Below are 20,191 nucleotides of genomic sequence, written 5' to 3' on the forward strand. Positions count from 1 at the left end.
TGTTCCCCTCGTAGGCATCCTATTGTTATCGACCTGCCCCTTACCTATTCGTAAGTACGATGGAGTTCCTGGAGAAAGGATGCCGACTTCATCATGATGACCTGGAGAAGATCAACTTAATGGATCGACCTCTTTGAGAAGAGTAACCAAGACCAACAAGACCCGTTAGAATTCCGTAACCTAATCCTTTCCCCGCACTTCCCCTCTTAAATCTCGGGACGAGATTTCTTGTAGTGGAGGAGAATTGTGACGCCCAGGTAATTAAGCTACAGTGATCCTCTTCTAATTATGCCACGTCACCTTGATTATAGTTGCTAATCTCGGGTTAGTTCAAAAATGATTCAAATTCAAAATTGAATTAAAGGCAAACAACAAAAGTTTTCAAACTTTAAAACTAAAATGTCCGGGTTGTGCCAAGTAATGCAAAGTTAATTGAGGTGAGGAAATCCCACTTTTATAAAATGTTTTAATACTCTAAAATGATTAAAACGGTAGTTAAAACGATTGAATAAGTGCCTTTGATATATTTTTAAAAAATCATAAACTATTTTATTTTGAGGTAAAACTTTTAGGGTAGTGGATTGTTTTGAAACACTAAGTTGGAGCTATTGTCATATTTTACTAAACAAAGAATAAATTGTAACTAAAGTGAAAACAGAAAAGAAATAGATAAAAAAAGAAAATTAACAGAAAAGTAAAAAAGAGGAAAACCCACTTGGCCCAACTAGGCCACGGCCCAGCAGACCGCTGTGCTAGCCGGCCTAGCTAAGCAGGCCTATATGGCCCCCTGCCCACGACCGAACCCTAACCGGTCAACCCCACTCGCCCCCACGTCTCTCTCTCTCTCGTTCCCCCCCGTTTTGGATCTGGCTCCGGTGCCCCTCACCTCACCTTCCCGCTCGACGACGCCTCGCATCGGGCCGACCCCGTCGCCCCCGGATCCCCATCGGCCGGAACGCCTCGCCGCCCTCCTCCTCGACGGACCTCCCCGCCAGACTACCTCCCCATCGACGTCGTCTTCGACTCCCTCCCCGACTCCGCAGCCTTGTCCCTACACGCCCCTGTGAGGCCACGGCCTCCGCCCTCCTCCTCCTTCCCCCGTTTCCTCCTTGCTCGGCGCCGTTCACCGCGCGCGCGACACGCCCGCGCGCCCGATTCCGCTACCCGCCTGCACCTGCTCCTGGCGCCGGACGCCTTCGTTGTTGCTGCGCGCGCGCATCCGCGCTTGGCCATGCCCCGGCTCGCCGGCGCATGCCCACGCCCCACCGCACGCGCTGCGTGTGCCCACGCTCTCCGCCCCGCTCCACCGCGCGTCGCCGCCCCTGACCGCGTCCACCCCCTGCTGTTGCTTCTCTGACGCCCGCGGGCCTGCTCGTCACCAGCCTCGCTCCCCGCCTCCGCCACCACTACTTGCCCCACCTGCTGTTGCATCCTCGGCTCCTCACGTCGTTGCCCCGCTTCCGCCCCGCGGTGGCTCTACTGCTGCTCCACAGCACCGGCGTCCCCCTCTGGCGATCGCCCGCATCGCCACGGCCTCGCCGCCCCCTCGGGCGCCTTGTCGGGCGGCCGCGCCCGCTAAACGTGGCCCGGCGCCTAGCACCCGATGCCCGCACCAGCCTTCGGCCCTCTGGGCCAATGACATGCCGGGCCCACGCCCCAGAACGAAAAAAAAGATATTTAATAAAAATAATAATAGATAAATAAACAAGTAAAAAATTTAAATATTAATTAATTAATTGATGAATTAATTAACTTAATTAATCTTTGTTAGGTTGACCTAATTACTAATGAAACTAATTAATCTGTTTAATTAGTCTTAGTCAATGACAGTAGGACCCACGCGTCGGTTTGACCCAGTCAACTGACTGGTTGACTGCTGATGTCGTGATGACGTCATGCTGACGTCAGAAATGTATTTTAGTATTAAATTAATTCTGTTGATTCTAGAAAATGATTTAAAAATTTTAAAAATTAATATAAAATAATCCGTAGCTCAGATGAAAATACTTTGTATATGAAAATTGATCAGAACGACGAGACGAATCCGTATACGCAGCCCGTTCGTCCGTCACGCATCCCTACCATAGCGAACACGTAACTTTCCCCTCCAATTCATCTGTTCAAAAACGCGAAACACCGAGGATATTTTCCCGGATGTTTCCCCCTTCACCGGTATCATCTCATACCGCGTTAGGTCACCTCTAGCACCGCGTATTGTCTCGTTATGCTTTGTGATACTTTGATTGCTCTATTATTTATTGTATTCCCCCTCCGTTACTATTTTCCGGTAGACCCCGAGACTGCCGGCGACCCTAGTTCGACTATGGTGTTGACGACCCCTCTCTCTTGCCAGAGCAACCAGGCAAGCCCCCCCCTTGATCACCAGATATCGCCTACTCTACTCTCTATACTGCTTGCATTAGAGTAGTGTAGCATGTTACTGCTTTCCGTTAATCCTATCATGATGCATAGCCTGTCATTGTTGCTACAACTGTTGATACCTTACCTGCAATCCTAAATGCTTAGTATAGGATGCTAGTTTACCATCAGTGGCCCTACATTCTTGTCCGTCTGCCATGCTATACTATCGGGCCATGATCACTCGGGAGTTGATCACGGGTATATACTTATATACATAATATATGATACTTGTGGTAACTAAAGACGGGTCGGCTCGTAGGAGTACCCGCGAGTGATTCACGGATTGGGTCCGAAAGGACGTTTGTCCCGACGGCCCTCTGAGTGAAACTTTGTGGCGAAGCGACAGGGCAGGTTGAGACCACCTAGGAGAGAGGTGGGCCTGGCCCTGGTCGGCGTTCGCAGTTATTTCAAGATAACACATTTAACGAGATCTCGGTATTTGATCTGAGTCTGGCTACTGGCCTATACGCACTAACCATCTACGCGGGGATAGTTATGGGCACTCGACGTCGTGGTATCAGCCGAAGCCTTCGTGGCGTCAGCGACTGAGCGGGGCGTGCCGGATTGGACTGGAACGCCTGCTAGGCTAGGTCTGCTTCCGGCCGCGTTCGCAACGTGCAGGTGTGCAAAGGGAGATGGGCCTAGACCCCTGCGCCATAGGATTTAGACCGGCGTGCTGACCTCTCTGTTGTGCCTAGGTAGGGCTGCGACGTGTTGATCTTCCGGGGCCGGGCATGACCCAGGAAAGTGTGTCCGGCCAAATGCGATCGAGCGTGTTGGGTTATGTGGTGCACCTCTGCAGGGAAGTTAATCTATTCGAATAGCCGTGATCTTCGGTAACAGGACGACTTGGAGTTGTACCTTGACCTTATGACAACTAGAATCGGATACTTAATAAAACACACCCTTCCAAGTGCCAGATACAACCGGTGGTCGCTCTCTCACAGGGCGACGAGGGGAGGATCATCGGTTAGGATTATGCTATACGATGCTACTTGGTGAACTTACCATCTACTCTCTCCTCCTATTGCAAGATGGAGGTTACCAGAAGCGTAGTCTTCGAAAGGACTAGCTATCCCCCTCTTATTCCGGCTTTCTGCAGTTCAGTCCATATAGGATATCCTTATTCCATTTGATACCAATGCATACATATGTAGTGTAGCTCCTTGCTTGCGAGTACTTTGGATGAGTACTCACGGTTGCTTTGCTCCCTCCTTTCCCCCTTTCTATACTCGATTGCTGCGACCAGACGTTGGAGCCCAGGAGCCAGACGCCACCGTCGATGATGACTACTACTACTCGGGAGGTGCCTACTACTACGTGCAGCCCGCTGACGACGACCAGGAGTAGTTTAGGAGGATCCCAGGCAGGAGGCCTGCGCCTCTGTCGATTTGTATCTCAGTTTGTGCTAGCCTTCTTAAGGCAAACTTGTTTAACTTATGTCTGTACTCAGATATTGTTGCTTCCGCTGACTCGTCTATGATCGAGCTCTTGTATTCGAGCCCTCGAGGCCCCTTGCTTGTAATATGATGCTTGTATGACTTGTTTTTTTTTTGTAGAGTTGTGTTGTGATATCTTCCCGTGAGTCCCTGATCTTGATTGTACACGTTTGCGTGTATGATTAGTGTACGATTGAATCGGGGGCGTCACATTAGCATTACTTGTTCCTCAAGTAATGATACCGTTGCTCTTGAAATCTGACCGTTGTAAACATGTCGATTGGCCATTGGCTGGTCTGCGTGTCCAAAATGGTAATTTCCCACCAGGGAAGGCTGCGGCTATAAATAGCCACCCCTCACCAGCGTTATCCGGTGGCTGCTCCGTTTGATTGTGAGAAGATTGTTGAGCAACCCCCTCTCCAGAGTGATTTGAGTTTAAAATCCACTGAGAGAAAACCCCTAGAGCCGAAAAAATAGATAGTGGTTCAACATCACTCAAATCTAAGTCCAGTACACTCCGCCTATTACTCTTGAGAGCTGCAAACTCTTTAGACGGTTATGCGTCAATTTCTTCAGAGACTAAGAGTAATTGTGATTCTCGAAGAAGAAGTCTATAAAGGGTCGGAGGTCGCCTCAAGTGTCTGCCACGAGTGACCGACATTGGTTGACGAGCTAATTGTCGAGGAGAATAGAGCGAAGAGAGTTTATCTTTTGTATTAAATCACAACCCCTCTAACCAGACGTAATCCTTGTGCAGAAGGGCGAACTGGTCTACCAAATTCCTTATTGCCATCGAGCATCACTGGTTACCTCTGCTACTCCTCTTTACATTCGAACTGTTTCAATCATGTGATTTGTCTCGATGCATGCTTTTAGTTCTCGTTCTTTAGTTTGTATTCGCTCACTGTACACTGTTTTCATTCGCTCTGCTGCTGGGTTCGGAGAGTTTTGATATTTTCGAAGAAATTTTAAAAACTCCCATTCACCCCATCTGGTAGACATACTTTGTTACTACACAAGGGCCTGACTAAGATATTGGGTTTGCGTGGTCATGTGCCATAATCATAGCACACATTGACAATAAGCATAACACACACAATACCGAATGATCTATGAAAGAAGGAGCATACATCACAACTAGCCAACTAGCTATGAATCTATCGTGTTCATCACTATCATACTACTCTAGCATGCTACAAATCCACCATCAAAAAGCTACCACAACATCACAATCTACCATATGCTCACAGATCAAACCCTACCACATGTTTGCACATCAAACCCTACGACCACATGCTTTCAGATCTAGTTACAACGAACACAGAGAAGAGGGTGATTGAACTCACAAAGGCCATGGCTGCAGCCCGAGGGGGACGCGGGAACAGTCGAAGAAGTCAAGGACAGGAGTCTCCGCCGGCGTGGCCCGCCCGCCGGTGAAGGAGCGCCGCTTACTTGCTCGTCGGCGGGAAAGCTCGAGGGGGGGGGAGGAGGTGGTGGTGGGGAGGAGGGTGGCGGGATTTTGGGCGGTGAGAGGGGAAGGCTAAATGGGGCGACCAAATCGGCGGAAGGTGAGCCAAAATCCTCTTGCTGATTTTTCGGAGACGCGCGTGAGCTCTCGCCATCTCCGTGGTCGCACGAGCTCAGCGCCACTTCCCCCTCCCTTGCTTCGGCCCAGTCTGGCTCTTCAGAAACTGCCGATTCAGATGTAGTAGTTGGCTCAGACTAGGAGATGCTTTAAACTTCGTGTGATGTAGGTCAAATAATGTATGCGGGAACCAAACAGACCCATTCTTTCCACGTGGGGCTCGCAAGTTCCTTCCTTCCACAGTGTTACCAAAATTGACTACCAAACACGTCCACAGTCCACACCAAGGACACATGGCGTGCACCCACTTGGCTCACTCCATTTGCCGCGGCGGAAAACGGTGCAACAGAGCAAATAAAAATCTCCACCTCTTCCGGGAAATCTCTCCCAAGAATTCCCCAATCTCCGCAAGTGGAGAGGCGCCGTCGTCCATCACAGCACTCCCCCCTCCGCCCCAAAACCTCTCGCGCCCGCGCGAGATTTCGGGCCCGCGTTGGTCTAGGCCTCCGGATCTAGGGTTTCCGCGCGATGCTCTCGCTGCGTAGCGACGCGCGCCACCTGGCGGCGCCGGTGGTGCGCGGCGGGGACGACGTATGGCTCGGGGTCAGCGGCGGCGCGGGGCCGGCTCCCGAGGGGCCAGCGCCAGCGGCGGCTTTCCTGCTGCCCCCCGTGTCCTTGGATGCGAGGGCCAAGCAGCTCGTCGGGGGTGAGCACCTCTGCTGATCCCCGATTTCGCTACTCGTTGATCTCTTTTTTAGGTTGTGATCACCGATTTGCCAGGGGTTCCCTTTTCCTCCTTCTGCTAGGGCCTGAAGGATCTTAACTCAGTTTAGCTTGTGGAAAACTGTACTCTGGGGTGTGTTGTTTGTGTTTGTTTTGAGTTTACGGGGCTTGAAATTAAGTGGAAAATCGGGAGAACTGCTTCATTTTTTATTACCCAGAATGGTCTGCGTGGCTGGTGTTGTTGTTCGGATCTCCAGGAACATGTGAGCTAGTAACTCAATAACCGTACTAGGAATTCTAGTCTTGTACTACTGGTTTCCTCGGGCTCTTTTAGGATTTAACAAAGCAGGTCCACGGAAACATTTTTGGGCATGTCAAGTTCATAAAATGGATACAAGTGGACTACTCAATTTCCTTCTCAGGCAGGCCTCTAGATTAAACCTGAATGTTCTGTCAAATCAGATCGTATACAGCTGAACTAATTGTACTAGAACCAAGTGCACTTTGATCTGTGGTAGGAGTAATTGAATTTCAATCTTCTATTGAATACAATCTAAGTATCTAGAACTTTGTATTCAGTTCAAGTCTAAATGTTTCAATCATTTTGCCAGGAGTAGAAAAATAATTCATCCATTGCAAAAGAGTACTCTTTCAGCGCTTATGGTCGGTACAGTCCATGTCGATGCAGCAGGAACATGTGCACATAATTTGTTTGGCCTGCCTTGCTTGTACATGTTGGCTGTGGGCATGTGGGTTGAGACGAGAGCTAGATTAGTTGAGGGCATGTGGAGTCCACTGGTTGAGTGGTGATGTGCAGTCTAGGCTATTATGAAGTTCTGGGCTCACTTGCTTCAGCCGATCGGAGTCGCCCCTTTATAATTAGAACATTTCCATGTCTTGGGCGGAAAGTATTCACTCATAGGAAACCAGTGGCTATATTGTGTATCTGCCCCTAATTGTCTGGTATTAAACACATACATTTCACATAACTATCTGCGTACTAGTCCAAATGGAGCTCAAGCCGGCTAACTTACTGCAGATATTTGAGCTTTTGATAATATACTGGTTAGATTCATGGATGGATTATTTCCCAAACCATTGTCTTTTGCGTTACCATGTTGTCTGTTAGTATTGGTACGTGAATCAGCATCACATCTCTTATTAATGTGGTAGTTTACCTGACACTTAGGATACTCTTGTGAATAACCTGGTCAGATTAGAACAGTTTTGTTTGTCTACACCCTTGATATCTTGACAGATTTAGTCATACTGGTAATAATTTGGAATTTGCGACGCACCTATGTGTTCAAATCCTTCAGGGCCAGGAAATGAACAAGATTGTTTTGGAATGCCTTTTGGCGTTGGCTGTGGTATATACTACATTCAGTCACAGCGAATTTGTTGTGTTTTCCTAACAATTTTTTTACTCCTCACCTCTACCACTTGTAGGATTGTTAGCGGGTTGTCGGAAAGTGTATGCATAATTTTGAACGGTGTTTTGAAGGCAAAGGTGGTCTCCACATGATTTTTGTTGTTTGTGCAAGACTTACAATTTTAAGTCATGTGAAAAGCTGTATTCTTGGCCTCTCCACACCTCATGGTGGAGGCGATCTGATGCACCTTATTAGAACTATGGAGTTATTGGAGTGTACCTGTTGCATCGTGTGGGATTAGCTGGTGTAGATATTCAAATGGATACTCATGTTGGAATTGATCTTTTGTACCTTCTAAATTTTACTTTTTGTTCATATTCTAATTGCCATCCTGCTTCTTCAAATGATTTAGTTAATGAAGAGGACCACCTGATTCTTGCACATCAGAGCTACAAATCAGGAAAATATAGTCAGGCACTGGAGCATGGAAATGCTGTTTACGAGAAGAATCCACGTCGAACTGATAATCTACTTCTCCTCGGGGCTATTTATTTCCAGGTTATTACTATTGTGATGCTTGGGCATGTTCTTTCTTACTCCCTCTGTTCCAAAATAGATGACTCAACTTTGTACTAAAGTTAGTACAAAGTTGAGTCATCTATTTTGGAACGGAGGGAGTACTTTCTTCCAAATTTATCACTGAAAGCTTGGTTTCCTCTAGCTTCGTGATTATGATCTTTGCATCGCAAAGAATGAAGAGGCTCTTGCCATTGACCCACAATTTGCAGAGTGTTATGGCAACATGGCAAATGCCTGGAAGGTTCGTTGAGCAATTAAGAAAAATCTTTTCAGAAATGGAAATGCTTTTTGAGGGTCCCAGAAGTTAATGGTGCAATGCGTTTTATTTTGTCATGTAGGAGAAGGGCGACATTGATCTTGCAATTCGTTTCTATTTAACTGCTATTCAGGTGTGTTTGTGCTATATTTTCCCGACTTTAACATCTTTTATGATTCTTTCCAGTCTTTTTGGCCTAAAAGGAACTAGCTTAATATTTGAATGTGACCAGTGCCCCTGTTATATTGTTGTATTGGCCCTAACCACTGCGGATCACCAAATGTGTCTTGATGATTCAAGTAGCCAAGTGACCTCCTAAGACTGCAGATTTTAGTTAGCGAAATGAATTTTAGGTGGATCACCTCAAGTCACACTCTCGTTTCTGTGGAAGTGTTGTTTGTCTTTGGTTTTAGGGATTACTACTATGAATACGGCATAAGCATTGTTGCTGGAATTGTACATGGCTTAACATGGAGGAAGAAAGAATAAGATTATATCTTTAAACTGTACGATTTGGTTAGTATTTAGCTGTAGAGACTAGAGACCATTCGATTTAAAGTCTGCGGAATCTGTGTTTTACCTTACTCTTATGGCCCTGAGAGGCAATGCAGAGTGAATAATATCCTTTTGATTAAAGTTATATTTTTTACTCGATCTCATGTGCCAACGTATTCGTGATTTGTTTCCACTTCTTCTGCACATATTTCCATTATGCAATGTGTTTTTTACGTTGGCTCGTCAAGTCTATCACACAACCCTCCTTTACCCACGCTCAGGACCGGCCATGTTTTAACAAAAACATTGGCTTTGTTGTTGTGGTATATTTGTTCCATGGACCTAAATGTCCATCAGGGCCATAATCGTTATTCTTATGCTAAATGTCCATGTCTATCATGTTGAGTGCATGCTATCTTTACATGGTTCATCATATATTCTTTCGGATCTGAGTACTCTTTATGGGGGTGTGTTATGTGCACCAAGGGGTTCAGGGTGTAGAGGCCCAATGAGCACTCTAATGGCCATGAAAAAATTCTGAGGAAATTTGTCAATATTAACGCTACATGCATCTACCTCGCCACACAATTTCAAATCTAATTGTCCATCAGGGCCACAATCGTTATTCTTATGGTAAATGTCCATGTCTATCATGTTGAGTGCATGCTATCTTTACATGGTTCATCATATATTCTTTCGGATCTGATTACTCTTTATGGGGGTGTGTTGCGTGCACCAAGGGGTTTAGGGTGTACTAGAGGCCCAATGAGCACTCTAATGGCCATGAAAAAATTCTGAGGAAATTTGTCAATATTGACGCTACATGCATCTACCTCGACACACAATTTCAAATCTAAATTCGATCTACACATTGAGAAACTAGATAATACCCCGTGCTTTGCGGCAGAATGGTAGTGTCACAAAGAACTTTTAAGAAAGGTGCGCGTAAAGAAGAATAAATAGATAGAAAATAAAGGAAAAAATGGTTTGTAGTGGCATGTTTTTTTACCTTTGTTAATGAAGCAAGTGAAAACTGGAGAACATGGCTTGCATCTAATTCTGAAATCGCCTTACTCGGGACTATCAGATTTGTGGCCAAATTTGTACATGATCTTAATATTTTATTGGATGATCAAAAGTACTTTGTTGATGGCAATGGAAAGAGGCCAATACAACCTGATGTGCTAATAGAAAAATATTAGCAAACAACAATCTATCTAAATAAATAAAAGAGGAAATGTTTGTAGTGGCATGAGTTTTTTTACCTCTCGTTAGTCGTTACTGAAGCAAGAGAAACCGAAGAAGGTAGCTTCCGTATAACCCTGAAATCAGCTTACTCAATACAATCAGTTTCAATGCCAAATTTGTACATGATCTAAGTATTTTATTGCATGATCGAAGTACTTTGTTGGTCACAATGGAAAGTGGACAATGCAACCTGATGTGCTAATAGAAAAATATTACCAAATAACAATTTATCTGCATAAATATGTTAATCAGATAAGGGATAAAAAATGACCTGGAGGGCGTCAGAATCATAATATATTGAAATATACTAAAAAATGCTCTTATATTATGGGACGGAGGGAGTACTACAATACAGACCGCTTGTGTACACAACTTCAACGAAGTCCCAGCTTTATATTTCTGACTTTCTCGGAAAGGTGACTTGCTCAACCTACATAGGCTACATAATCTAATTAAGCATCCTTGATTGCAACCAAAACGGTGACAATTTGTGCTGGAAACATACAAAGGAATCACCGGATTTAAGCGCCAGATCTGTAGGCATTTTCTTCCCCATAAAACAACTTGATGTGCTGCAGCAGAATCAGCAGACATTGTGTGGAGTAGGTGGAGTGCGCAGGCGGTGGACAATCAGGAGTCATGGCGGCGGTCCTGTACCGTGATTACTGCTCATGTAGAGGATCAAAATAGGACAGATGAGTGAAGAAAAACAACATGAGACCGGGGAACAAAAAAAAGATGAGAGAGAGAGGCGTGAGATTCCAGGTAGCAGATGGAGCTAGCTTGTGCACGCATTTGTGTAGGGCGCAGCTGCGGCAGACTCGGAAGGACCTGCTGGGGGAAGAGGGGTACAGCGAGATGGGGCGCAAGGGTGGGGAGACACGGAAGAATCAGATGGGCGAGGAGGGGTGCAGCAAGGGCTGGCGGACTCGGAAGGATCAGATTGGAGAAGATGGGTACCCGGGGGGGGGGGGGTCTGAGCACCATTGACATGTCCGATGGCGAGCGCGCCGCCGGGAGGGCATCATCGATGACTCTAGCCAGTGCGAACCCTAAAGGTGTAAGAGGGAGATCCTGACCATGGCCTGGTGTTGGTAAGGAAGGGGATTCGATGGGTTCCAAGAATATGGTGCCCCTCGGTTAGAAATCATTGCAATTATGGCTGGAATAAATTGGGACACTAATTTTTTCGGAACGCCCGATCTAAGACTAGCCACAATGGGTAGTAACATAGACTAGTAACATGCATATGTTACTGGTCTATGTTACTAGCTCTATAGTGGGGAGTAACATATGTGTGGTAACATGCAACACTTCATTTATTAGGCTATAGACTCATCTTGCCTTGATATGTGTGATGTTACTCATACTACTAGTAACTAGCTATGTTACCACTTTCCTCTCTTTCTTCATTTATTGCTTGCCACATCATCTATTTTATCTAGATATGTGTGATGTTACTACCTATGTTACTCCCACTGTGGGTAGTCTGAGTAACTGAAGATGATGTGGCATCAGGAATAAATGGGTAGGAGGAAACACATGACGTGGCTGCATTGCTGAGGTGGAGTAGTTGCATGCTAAGATAAATAGGTTAGTGGGGATGGATCTCTTAGGTATATAGGATTTGATCCACACATTGAGAAACGACCAATGCATGGATCGAATTTTGATTTGAAATTGTGCGGCCGTGGTTAATGATGTTGTGACAATATTGCCAATTTTTCTCAGATTTTTCATGACCATTAGTGGTGCTAATTGGCCCTCCAGCACACTAGTATGCCTCATGTGGCAAGTGCATGCATTACACCCTTGTTCTTTTCCCTTTCAGTTCTTTTTAACTCATGAAAGTTTCTAACATAAATAATCAACTGCAAGATTGTAAGATGAAATGGTCTGACCTCCAACTTCTTTTCTCTTGTAGCTACGCCCAAATTTTTGTGATGCATGGTCAAACCTTGCAAGTGCATATACACGCAAAGGTAGACTGAATGAAGCAGCACAATGCTGTAAACAAGCGCTTCTCCTGAACCCACGTTTGGTATGTGTATTCACACGTTTCCAGTAATTCTGCTTGTTCATTCTGTGAGTTGACATTTGTTATTCCATAATTTAGGTTGATGCACATAGTAATCTGGGGAATCTAATGAAAGCCCAGGGTCTTGTGCAAGAGGTAAGCAAGTTGTGTTGGCTTCGTTAACAAGTGGTACCGTTGAATGATCCTTATTACGTCATCTTATTGCATCTTCAGGCATATGCTTGCTACCTTGAAGCAATACGAATAGATCCACACTTTGCAATTGCATGGTCAAATCTAGCCGGCCTGTTTATGGAGGTTGGGGACCTCAATAAGGCTATGCAGTATTACAAGGTAAATGCCACAATGGTGCAAGCTTTTGGTAGAATTGAGAAATATCTGCTGTGTATTAAAAAGCTTCTACCTGAATTCTATATACTGTTCAATGTATGTGAACCGAATAGATGTATATTGGTACCTTGTCAATAAAGCTGAGTGTTAGTGGATTGAAGTGTTCTATGAGTTACTATGCTACAACTAGTTCATTACTATAAACAGGAAACTGTTATGTAGAGCATTACTTATTTAATCCAGGAGTGGGGAAGAGGAGTGTATCATCTACTGACATTGCTCTATGTGTGTGGTTGTACACAAGAGGTTGTCGTTGATGCGTTATTGAGTGGTGACATAATAGGCTGAACCTAACTTCTTAAAATTGTGAAAAGAAATATGTAGGTTGGTACTGACATTTGGTACTGTGAGTAGCAACACAAATGGGCTTCTCTCTTGTTAGTTCCGGTTGAAGGGCTTGCCGTTCTTTTACAGCAAAGCTAATATTTAGCTTTCATGAAGTTCCCAATGTTGAAGTGTACATGTGGATTACCTAGCCCTCTCCATCAATTTGAACTTTTGGTTGCATTGGCTAGTGCATGAAGCATAACATGGTATCAGTGCTCTTAGTCTATTCACGTGTTGACTTCCTGCATCACACGTGTGAGGGGTTGTTGAAGTGTATATATGGATTGCCTAGCCCTTTCCATCAGTTTGGACCTTTTGTTGCGTTGGCTAGTGCATGAAGCTTAACACCCAAGTGCCACTGAGATGTTTAGTGCCTTGCTAAAAAAGAGAACTTCCGTGAGAAGGTGAAATGAAAGAACTAATGCTTACTATACTTTTCTTGTTCTTGACTTATTTTGGGGCATGATTATGGTTAGGACTGTAATTTTTTTAAATCCTTTTACGTGCTTCCTTGATATTCTCTGTAAAGTTCTTTGAGATGCCATTTACGGAGCACTGTTGTGGCATACAGGCGATGATCATTTTCAGAAAACAATGCGAATATCTTATGTTACACACACACACACACACACACATATATATATAAAGAAAAAATAGATATATATTGCTTTGAAGAAACATGGTCCCATTGATTCCAGTTAAAATTCCAATCCGTGCTAGAATCCTAAAACCCATGCTGGTCAACTTTAGGTTTGCTCATGACTCTGGACGGTCTGTAGATTGTTCGCATTAAATTTGTGTATTAGGTTCATTGCCTAAACTATGTTTTGACGCTGCATATAGTTTATCATTTGTAATATTACATTGAGTTACCTTATCAATAAATGCATCGAGGTATAAATTAGCATTTCAAGAAGTGCGGTGGAAATTGAAAATTCCCAAAATGTTATATTTGTGTATATATTGGTTGAAATAATTACTGTATGTTATGTTTATCGAGGCTATTTTGATGGCATTTCAGCCCCTAGTATGTGTCAAGGAACTTGTATACTAATTTTGTGATGTATCCATGTCACACTTATATGCTATTCAATCATGTTTTACGGTATTTTCATGCAATCAACTCCTTGTATGGACACAAAATTAAAATCAGTATCTTCCTCTTTTGTACAAGCTCTTTAAATTTTGACGTGGAGTTCAAAATGTATTAGAAAATAAAAATGACATTTTTAATGAATGTTCGCATTTGTCTATATGTTTTTTCTTTTCATTTTCATTATCACTTGTCGGATTTTCTCATTCTTGTTACTCTATCATATAGTGAATTTGAACTTGAAACTGTACATAGGTGGAGTAAATTGGCAATTAAGTACATGTGAATTTTTGGGAGAAGTATTTCCTTGTTCATAAATGCCTAACCAAAGGCGATAAAATAATCGTGGCAAAGGGTGATCACATAGCAATTGTTTTATATATGTACTGTAGCTCGATATAGTGCTTGCTTATATTCTCACAGATGGATGGTTGATTTGCTTTAACCCTCCTGACTGGCATGCTGATGGCCATGATTTGAGTGGCACCAATGCTCTTTTTTCGTCTTGAAATATTGCAGGAAGCTGTTAAACTTAAGCCATCTTTTGCTGATGCACATCTTAATCAAGGGAATGTGTACAAGGTAAGTCTTACGAACTATGGCAGTAGCTTATGGCCTTGGACGTTGTGAATGATTGGTTATGGAGCAAATGTTTCGGTGTGTCCAGGCTATGGGAATGCTCCAGGAGGCAGTTGCTTGTTATCAGCGTGCTTTGCAGGCACGCCCTGACTATGCCATGGCTTACGGTACGCACAATTGCTTTATTTTATGTGTGAGGATGTATGGTAGGTTTGGTTTGTGTCCAACAACCACAATGCTCATTGTTGGCAAGCCATTTTCTTGGTCATAGACTGAACGACTGTTAGTCTTAGAATTATATTTGCAAGAATTCTTGTCATTATTCATCACTTGCATGGAGGAATCAAGAGAGGAATCCTGTGAACAATTGTTAGTGTGCCAATACAATACCGATGATTACAGTAAACATCAAAAAGCAGCTAGAATAGGACCAGGCAAACTAAATATTGATCAACTACCAAACAATTGTATTCCATTGGCTTTGGCTAAAAATTGGCATGGTACCTGTTGGATATTGACTAAACCTACCATTACTCCTTGGTATTTTGCAATTTTGTGGAGTGTAAATACTAATTCAGTGACATTTGCCCTCTCGAGTCCATTTATTTAGATGTTCATCATGGATGAGATATGTACAAGCTCACAAGAGAGTGGTCATTTCTTTACCTTCAAAGTAGACCCTTAGTATACCTCGTAATGCAAAGGACGGGGGGACATTTTCATGCAGGTAATCTTGCCACTATCTACTATGAGCAACGCCAGCTTGATATGGCAATTCATTGTTACAATCAGGCTATACTGTGTGATTCTCGGTTTGTGGAAGCATACAATAACATGGTAAGTTCTGGAAGTGCTCATTGTTCATTACTGACTGTGGACAATAGTTTTGTTGGTTACTTCACTTGGCTAACATTTTCTATGTTTCGTAGGGCAATGCACTTAAAGATGCTGGGAGAGTAGAAGAGGCAATTAATTGCTTCCAAGTATGTTCTACTTCATTACTGTGAATTTCCATATTTTATTCCGGTTCTAATGTATTCACTTTTTTGGTGCAGTCGTGCCTTGTATTACAGGCAAACCATCCACAGGCTCTTACTAACCTAGGAAACATCTATATGGAGTGGTAAGATTCTCCTACCTTTTTAATGTTTGATACCTTACCACATTGAGGTCCTTCTACTTATAAACTTTTCCTTTTTTGCAGGAACATGATAAGTACTGCCGCTTCATTCTACAAAGCAGCAATTGCCGTTACATCTGGGTTGTCTTCGCCACTCAACAATTTAGCAGTCATATACAAGCAACAGGTACTAGCTTGAAAGATTTTGTTTTGTATATACTCCCTCTGTCCCGAATTACTTGTCGCAGAAATGGACGTATCGTCTAGATACATCCATTTCTGCGACAAGTAATTCGGGACGGAGGGAGTAATATTTTAGAGAATTGTGCTTACTGCTTTTGCTGTCTGAGACTTTCTCTGAGATATCGTGTTGTTTATCCTTTTTCGTGATATTGTTCATCTTTGTGTGCATCAGGGAAGCTATGCTGATGCTATTGCATGTTACACCGAAGTTCTTCGTATAGATCCTACTGCAGCTGATGCACTTGTTAATAGAGGAAATACATTTAAGGAGTTTGGAAGAGTAGCCGAGGCAATTCAGGATTACATACAGGCTGTGACAATCAGGCCAAATATGGCGGAAGCCCATGCGAACTTAGCCTCAGCTTATAAAGATAGGTACTACTTAGTAATTAAGATAGTATTGCGGTTTGGTGATACATCCAGTTATTATAGTGATCTTATGTTTCTAGTTGAATTTTAATTTATGAAATGTGATCTTTCCGCTGTAGTGGACATCAAGAAGCAGCTATAGCTAGCTATAAACAAGCTCTTTGTCTGCGTCCTGATTTTCCAGAAGTAACGTGCAACCTTCTTCATACTCTACAGGTTCGATCCAGTTCACATGATTGTCTAATTTTTTTCAATCAAAACACAGAAGCATACTATTACCTGTACAACTTGAGACGTTCTCCACGTGTAACCCTGAAGACCATGAGAGCTAATTTATATCTGTACTACTTGCTGTATAATTTTTTTCATGTAAAAAGTTATTGATTTTTTGTATGTTAGCTTGGATATTTCATGTTTGATGTCCCCAGAAAGCAAGCTAATGCTAAGTTCTAGTCGCATTCAAATGCAGCTATGCCCAGGAAAGCAGTAATTTAAAAAATGCCACCCTTGTTTGTTTCACTGCAGAGTGTTTGTGACTGGGAAAACAGAGATACTATGTTCCGTGAAGTTGAAGAGATAATCAGACGGCAGATAAAGGTGCCCCTTTGTGATAAATTTTATTTCCTAAAGTATGGTAGAGATAGGTAATGTTGAACAATGAAAATGTCAAGAGTCATGACGAAGCTTTGGTTATTGTCTCAATAGATGTCACTTCTGCCAAGCGTGCAGCCATTTCATGCTATTGCTTATCCTATTGATCCTTTGCTTGCCTTGGAAATTAGGTATATATATATATATATCCTTTTGGCTCTTACTGCACTATTATTTGCATCATCAGTGATATTTTCTGCTTCATTATTTACACTATTTTTTTTTCCTTGGCAGCCGCAAATATGCGGTCCAGTGTTCATTAATTGCTTCTCGCTTTGGTTTGCCACCATTTGTCCACCCACCCCCTTTACCAGTGAAGGCAGAGGGTAAACATGGCCGACTCAGGGTTGGGTACGTCTAAATGCGCTGCTATCAATATTGTTGGGCTCCAGCAACAACGGAGTAATTGGCATTTGAATTTTGCAGATATGTTAGTAGTGATTTTGGTAATCACCCGCTTTCCCATCTCATGGGTTCAGTATTTGGTATGCATGACCGTGACGATGTTGAGGTAAATCACCTTTGCCTTTTCCCTTTACACCTTGTTGATTTATTGTATCAACAACTTATCAATTGTGATGGCAGGTTTTTTGCTATGCGTTGAGTCAAAATGATGGCACTGAATGGAGACAGCGTATCCAGGCTGAGGCAGAGCATTTCATTGATGTGTCTGCCATGACATCTGATGTGATAGCAAAAATGATAAATGAAGACAAAATACAAGTTTTAATCAATCTTAATGGCTACACAAAGGTAATACTTTCACGTCTTCCCGTAACCCCTTATCTGTCTCCTTGTATTAACTTCTGTCCAGGACAACCTCATGCTATTACTCTGATTTTCTCTTCATGTTTTGCATTTGCTTTTATTCACATTGAGCAGGCATATGCTATTCTCAAAGTTGTTAGGTGGTATCACTAAATATTTTGTAATATACTGTACAATGAAGTGTTCTTTAAAAAAAATGCAGTTCAGCATCTCTCGAAAAATGTTATCAGTCTGCCTCATGCTTTCAAGTTAAACAGGGTGCGAGGAATGAAATTTTCGCGATGCAACCAGCACCTATTCAAGTGTCGTACATGGGGTTCCCAGGGACGACAGGTGCTTCTTACATAGACTACTTGGTCACAGATGAGGTCTGAGTTTTTTAAACAACATTCTGTGATTTTTGATTCGCAATATTTTCTTAGCTTTATGTGCAATTAATTGAATTTTTCTTCGTTTAACAATATTTGCAGTTTGTTTCTCCAACTCGCTATGCACATATATACTCTGAAAAGCTTGTTCATCTCCCACATTGCTATTTCGTCAATGACTACAAGCAGGTTCATTTCATTTTGCTCTATGTTCTTTCTGCTCTCATTCATTCATGGTGTTTCTAACTATGGGTACTATACCAGAAAAATTGTGATGTCTTAAGTCCGGTATGCCCGCATAAAAGATCAGATTATGGGTTACCCAAGGATAAATTCATCTTTGCATGCTTTAATCAGCTCTACAAGATGGACCCAGAAATATTTGATACATGGTAACGTTCTATTACCTGTACTTCTCTGCAGTTTGTCAAAAGCATACATAGATACATTACGTAATTTTTGTAGAGATGATGTTAATGTTTGTGCACTGTCTTTTGAAGGTGTAATATTGTCAAGCGTGTTCCAAACAGTGTGCTATGGCTCTTAAGGTTTCCAGCCACTGGTGAAATGAGAGTAAAAGCACGTAAGTAGATTGAATATTTCTCTGTTGCCTGAACTTTTCATCTCGAAAGAAGAATGACATGAGGCAACAGAATTTAACACATACAATACTGGAATGCTATTTCTATGCAGATGCTGCTGCAAGGGGAGTGAGCCCTGATCAGATCATTTTCACAGATGTTGCGATGAAACATGAGCATATCCGAAGAAGTGAACTAGCAGACCTCTTCCTTGACACGTATGCACTTAACCAGCTTTTTCACTTGTTCTGTGTGATAAGCATATCGGTTCATACTTAATACTGATACTTGGCCTATATTTTGGGTCTGTCTTTGTGAACTTCCCACATCACAGGCCCCTTTGCAATGCACACACAACTGGTACCGACATTCTATGGGCTGGCTTGCCAATGATAACACTTCCTCTAGAGAAAATGGCAACCAGAGTAGCTGGCTCCCTTTGTTTAGCGACTGGGCTTGGGGATGAGATGATTGTTAGCAGGTAAGTATTGATTAGAAGCTGGTTTATTTGTAAGCTGCGTGGGACGGCATGGTGCATGCACATTTACCCTTCCTTTTTCTGATTGTAGCACTAAGGAGTACGAAGACCGAGCAGTTGAACTGGCGACAAACCCGGCAAAACTCCAGGCACTGACCAATAAGCTTAAAGAAGTTCGTTTAACCTGTCCTTTATTTGACACTGCTCGATGGGTAAGATTTATGTGTGATACTCCCTGGCATGTCATTTGTAGGCAGTTAGTAGATTCTGACGAGCTCTGTGCTTGCCAACCATTTCAGGTTCGGAACCTTGATAGGGCGTACTTCAAGATGTGGAACATTTATTGCTCTGGGCGTCATCCGGAGCCGTTTAAGGTAAAAGAAGACGACAGTGAGTTCCCATATGACAGATGAGGAGCATGAAATCCCGGCTGTGTAGATAAAAAGCAGAGTTGTAGCGTAGTACAATCATGTAACTCGTTTGGCTGCGCCCTACTGTCCTGTACCATATAGTAGACCTTTGCGTGTGGAGTCCCGACTTATGTACCCAAGAGAGAAGAATGTAGGAGGTTTAGTCCTGTGATGAGATCGGATTAGCCTATTTATGTGTGCCAACAGAAGATTATAGTTTTGTTGGTTCCTGATTGTTGTACCATTCAACCCCAGCTTTGTGCTGCTATCATAATGTTGAAACTTAGCCGCAAAGATACAATATCCAATACTTATTTGAAATATAATATGGCATCTGTTTGCCGCGATGGCTGTGGCTCTGATGCGGTCCAGTTGGTAAACCCCAGTTACCAAAAAGCCCATCCATTGGTATGTGGGAGGTGGGAACGGGTTGTATTTTTGTAGGCGTAAAAATGGCATTGGGGCTGTCAAGCTATGGGTAATCTTTGGCTGGCTCGAGAGTTGCCGCTCCTGAAGTTGATCTTGAGGGGTCTGCTGCTGTTAGGCCCTCCACTATGTATCTGGTGCCAAAATTCTGACAAGTGTGCCACATATACATCAATGTCAGATGAAAAGCTTTTGGCACCCCTCTCACAACATAGACAATTTGATACCGGT

General features: G+C 43.2%; 1 protein-coding gene across 1 annotated transcript; it reads left to right on the forward strand.

Moving 5' to 3' along the window:
* The first annotated feature begins 5,773 nt into the window (after positions 1-5,773).
* On the forward strand, positions 5,774-19,881 carry SEC (Tetratricopeptide repeat (TPR)-like superfamily protein). Its single transcript, XM_048701418.2, has 28 exons — positions 5,774-6,151; positions 7,954-8,099; positions 8,263-8,361; positions 8,459-8,509; positions 12,044-12,160; positions 12,236-12,292; positions 12,371-12,490; positions 14,487-14,549; positions 14,635-14,713; positions 15,274-15,383; positions 15,476-15,529; positions 15,602-15,669; positions 15,751-15,853; positions 16,082-16,284; positions 16,398-16,494; positions 16,804-16,875; positions 16,984-17,060; positions 17,164-17,280; positions 17,356-17,440; positions 17,515-17,682; positions 17,955-18,065; positions 18,168-18,254; positions 18,330-18,457; positions 18,566-18,648; positions 18,759-18,864; positions 18,981-19,127; positions 19,216-19,336; positions 19,424-19,881. Exons 1-28 carry the CDS (start codon positions 5,974-5,976, stop codon positions 19,535-19,537), a joined length of 2,961 nt encoding a protein of 986 aa, XP_048557375.2. The 5' UTR covers positions 5,774-5,973; the 3' UTR covers positions 19,538-19,881.
* Positions 19,882-20,191: the final 310 nt, after the last annotated feature.

This window comes from Triticum urartu, chromosome 2A (assembly GCF_056163025.1).
Source record: "Triticum urartu cultivar PI428250 chromosome 2A, HENAU_Tu73, whole genome shotgun sequence".
Taxonomy (NCBI): Eukaryota; Viridiplantae; Streptophyta; class Magnoliopsida; order Poales; family Poaceae; genus Triticum; species Triticum urartu.